This window comes from Anarrhichthys ocellatus, unplaced genomic scaffold (genome assembly GCF_004355925.1).
Source record: "Anarrhichthys ocellatus isolate YVR2014 unplaced genomic scaffold, GSC_Weel_1.0 scaffold7, whole genome shotgun sequence".
In the NCBI taxonomy this organism is placed as follows: Eukaryota; Metazoa; Chordata; class Actinopteri; order Perciformes; family Anarhichadidae; genus Anarrhichthys; species Anarrhichthys ocellatus.
The window spans coordinates 6,505,936-6,509,927 of record NW_022280037.1 but is presented as its reverse complement, the minus strand read 5'-3'; the positions used below and the strand labels follow the sequence as shown (position 1 = coordinate 6,509,927).

General features: G+C 47.0%; 1 protein-coding gene across 1 annotated transcript in view; it reads right to left on the bottom strand.

Moving 5' to 3' along the window:
- vgll2b (vestigial-like family member 2b) overlaps positions 1 to 3,992 on the bottom strand; it is a 5,433-nt gene extending 1,441 nt beyond the window's left edge. Inside the window, exons 1-3 of the mRNA XM_031847743.1 lie at positions 3,694 to 3,992; positions 2,926 to 3,271; positions 521 to 955 (exon numbers count right to left, since the gene is read on the bottom strand). Of these exons, the coding sequence (XP_031703603.1) occupies positions 521 to 955; positions 2,926 to 3,271; positions 3,694 to 3,780 (868 nt within the window). The 5' untranslated portion in view covers positions 3,781 to 3,992. The remainder of the gene's footprint in view (positions 1 to 520; positions 956 to 2,925; positions 3,272 to 3,693) is intronic.

Below are 3,992 nucleotides of genomic sequence, written 5' to 3'. Positions count from 1 at the left end.
GTGTGTGTGTGTGTGTGTGTGTGTGTGTGTGTGTGTGTGTGTGTGTGAGCACACATGGTAGTGTCTATGGCAGGGCCTAGTTTATTCAACATCACAAATGCAGTTTCATCTGTGCATGCGTTTCCCTACAGAGGGTATCACGAGGGTTGAAAGTTGATACAGGTGCATGAGGGGGGGTGTGCGTTTGTGTGAATGGTTGTTAGAATGTGTGTTTTCTTCTGTGTTCATTAATTGAAATCAATGTTCAATACCTGAGGTAAAATGTTTTTAGCAATTAATGGCACAAAAACAGCCAAATCGATACACTCCAGAATTTCAAGTGCGCTCTCATTTGCTCAAGTTGATACATGAAAAGATACATTTGTTTCTTGTAGCCATAAATAATCAGAACTTGCCATGACTGAGTGTGTTTCTTTGCACTTTTGGGTTTTCCTATCTGGTCTGATTAGAGATATTTTATAAAGGAACACTTTTTCTGGACAGTATTTGTGAAAGCCTGACACAGTGCTGTGGTGGCTACCTGCATCCATGTTGAGTGCCAGCGTCTGGCTGACGTCTCCTGGTGGAAGCAGGCCGGGCCAGGAGGCAGTGGGCTCCAGCTTGCTCACATCATAGTGGCTTGGCAAGGTTAAGGGATGAGGTGGCCTCACCGTGGGCATGAGCAGGGGCCCGTAATGTTGCTCCAAAGCTGACGGTGAATACAGTTCGTGGAGAGGCCGTGGGTGGCCGTAGGCTGGGGCCTGGGGATATCCCCAGCTCTCTGGTGGGTGAGGGTGAGGGTGGGAGTGAGGATGAGCGTGTGGGTGCGGCAGGCCCGGGTGCAATGCTGATGCGTATGGGTCCATGGAATAGGAAGGCACACCCGTCTCACAGTGGGAGCGGCTCTGTGGCGAGGAGTAGTTACTGTCCCAAAAGGATGGGGGAAAGCTCCGTCGACTGCTAGGTGAAGGGGTATCTAATGGGAGAGGGAGGCAGAGAGGGGGAAAGAGGAGGGAAATTTAGGACGAGTCATGAATCTTTATTAATAGAGACAAATGGAAAAGGCTGGAGCTGATCAACAGGAGCTACCTGTGCTAAAACATAGATATCTTCCCCATCGGATCATGCTGTCACACAGTCCTAACCCCAACAAGACACAAAAATAAACACAACCATGTTCAGAGAGAGAGCGAGAGAGAGGGCGAGAGAGAGAGGTCCCTATATCCTAGGATTCTATATAAGGTAGACGCTCTGACCTGGAGGGAGGCCAAGGCTCACAGAGCCTTAAATCACTCGCTGTGGTGACATCTCTCACTCTCATGTCAGCCGAGTACTTCTGAAAGTCTCGCAACACACTCATGCACACACACACACACACACACACACACACACACACACACACACACACAAAACTGGCCCTGTACTCACGCCTGCTGCCCCTCTCTTCTGTCTTCTGCACCCCCACCTGTTGTTTTCTCTGCTCCCCCCTCTCCTCGCCCTTGACAGAATGTCAGCGAGCCATTATATGTTTTTACAGTATACTTGTGTGTATATATATATATATATGTATATATATATATATGTGTGTATATATATATATAGATATTCCTCTCAAAAAAGACACCATGCAGCATCCTGAGAGGTAATGTTTCTCTCTGCCCCTATCACACTGACCACAGCATATATAAATCTGACCAGCAGGCAGGCAACTGACTGAGCAGCCATTGTGGGGCAAGAGCTGGAGCGATAGTCAGAATGGCAGCCGCGGAGACGTTTGAAGGGGATACGGCGACGAGGCTGTGCGCTTACGGCCATGTATAAACATAGCATCTGTTGTGAGGCAGGAAGCGTGTGTTAGTGCCGAAACGAAGACGTCCAACTGAACTAGGAAAGAGACTAACGCCGATAGCGGAGAGAGTAGAGGCTTATAGGCCCTATATGGATATTCAAAGAAAATCTGCAGGCTGCTGGCACAAAAGATTTGAAAATGACTATGTTTGTACTTTGCATTTTGGTGCAATCCTCATGAAAGCAAAAAACTAATAATGTTGCTATTTAAAAATAAAAAATCTCATGCTTTTCAGAGTAATACTTGTGGAATTTGTGAATGTTCTTTGCCTTTAAGAAAATGTACGAAAGCTTTATAACACACATGAATCCCATCAGTGTCTTTTGGGGCAAGGTTGCCAAAACCCACACAACATGAACAAGACCATGTAATGCTTAAACTCAGAGCCTGGCATCAAAAAGCTGCCGATATCATTTCTGGATTCCATCTTTGGACACTGAACAGCTCCTGACCTTCATGACCTCTGAACCTTACGACCCGATCTCTCCAGGGACCACAGTCTCAACAAGCAGCTTTTCAGTCCTGTCACCTGATCATATCACCTGTTTGGCGCTCTGCTGTGCTCTGCAGAACTGTCCACTCACCCCATGTGTGGCCTCAAAAACAAGCGCAAGACACCACACAGACAACTGTGGCACCGGAGCTCACAGAAATAAATGGAAAGTATGAGACCGCAGGGATATAGTGCAGGGCAAAAGCCACCTAAACTCAGTTTACACAACTTTTTTTAGATTTGCATGACTGAAATAAATGTGTTGTAACATTGCAGTGAGTCAGATTAACTGGTGCAATAACATTCAGACAGGGTCCTAATTAATTTCATGAAAAGATAATTGATTCATGGTTTTGCGAAATACAATGGTGCTGTTTTCTTCATATTCAGACACTGGGCATAGGATTTACTGGAGTTTGTGTTTTCCAAGGAGAGTAGCCAAACCAACTCTGTTGATTTGTTGGATCCATACTGTTCTGTAATTATGGACATGAAAAGTACTTTATATGTCCATTATCACTACATTTAAGTAGGTTTTGCATTACCGACATACGTAGACAGTTGTGTGTGCCTTTATTTGACTAGTCTTTACAAGGTGGTATACCTGTGCCCTGTTGGTCTGGTGCCCGCCGTTTGCCCTCCCCGTCCAAGTAGGAGCTGAGTGCCCTGGAGAAGTGCTCGTCCACCACGCTGCTGATGTCTCCCTGGTAGTAGCTGAAGAGGACACAGCGAGAAGTCAGGTACTCTGCCTCAGGGGCCTCCTGCTTCTCCTTGGGGCCCTCCTCTGGCCTTAAAGCTGCAGGCGTGTAGGAGGAAGTGGAAGAGTTGGATGAAGATGAAGAGGAAGTTGATCCTCCAGCGCCTGGGCCCCCAGACATCCCCTCGGGACCCCTGAGAGTATCCATAAAATCCCGGCAGAGAGGAGAAGTGTTGCTCAGACCTGTGGGAGCCTGCCAGGGGGGGGGGGGGTTAGAGAAGAGGCGGGGGAGGAGCGAGTTAAGACAGGTGTTACACAGGACAGTTTTGGAGCTGTCTATGACACGTTTTGACATAATGTTTTTCTTTGTGTGTGGCAGCGCTGGCATGTGTGTGCATGTGCGCGCACAGGCGTGCGTGTGTCAAGATGTAAATGTTGTGGATGTAGAAAAAACAACACCGCTAATCTGGGTGTTCGTAAATGACTAATTTAATTAAACGGATACTCGCAACACAAACATATAAAACACTCTCAACGATCCATCAAGTGACTTGCTTTTACGCACTAGCTGCATGCATTCCTCACCTCAAACACCCCTTAATCAATAACTCATTCCCCGCTAACTCTGAAAATAAAAATGTTACGTGAACATATAAATATTTGCTCACTTCCTACCTGAAAGCTATTGATTAAAGCAGGAACAGTCGGGGCGTACGGTGCGTAATGTCCATAGGCTGGGTAGATAACATCCAAACAGCTCATGGTAAACGAGCGGCGTCTTCACTGCTCTGTGTAAACCGACCTTGCTGACAGAGAGAGTGACAACATTCCTGTTGTTGTTTTTTTGCCGAAGAGAAACGGGCTCGGTAATCGCTGATCAGTGTGAAAAAGCCGTTACCGGACTCGACATAATCACCCCAGAAGAAGCACACCTCTCTGTTCACTGTGTGCGCCACAACAGCTGCGGCAGCAAA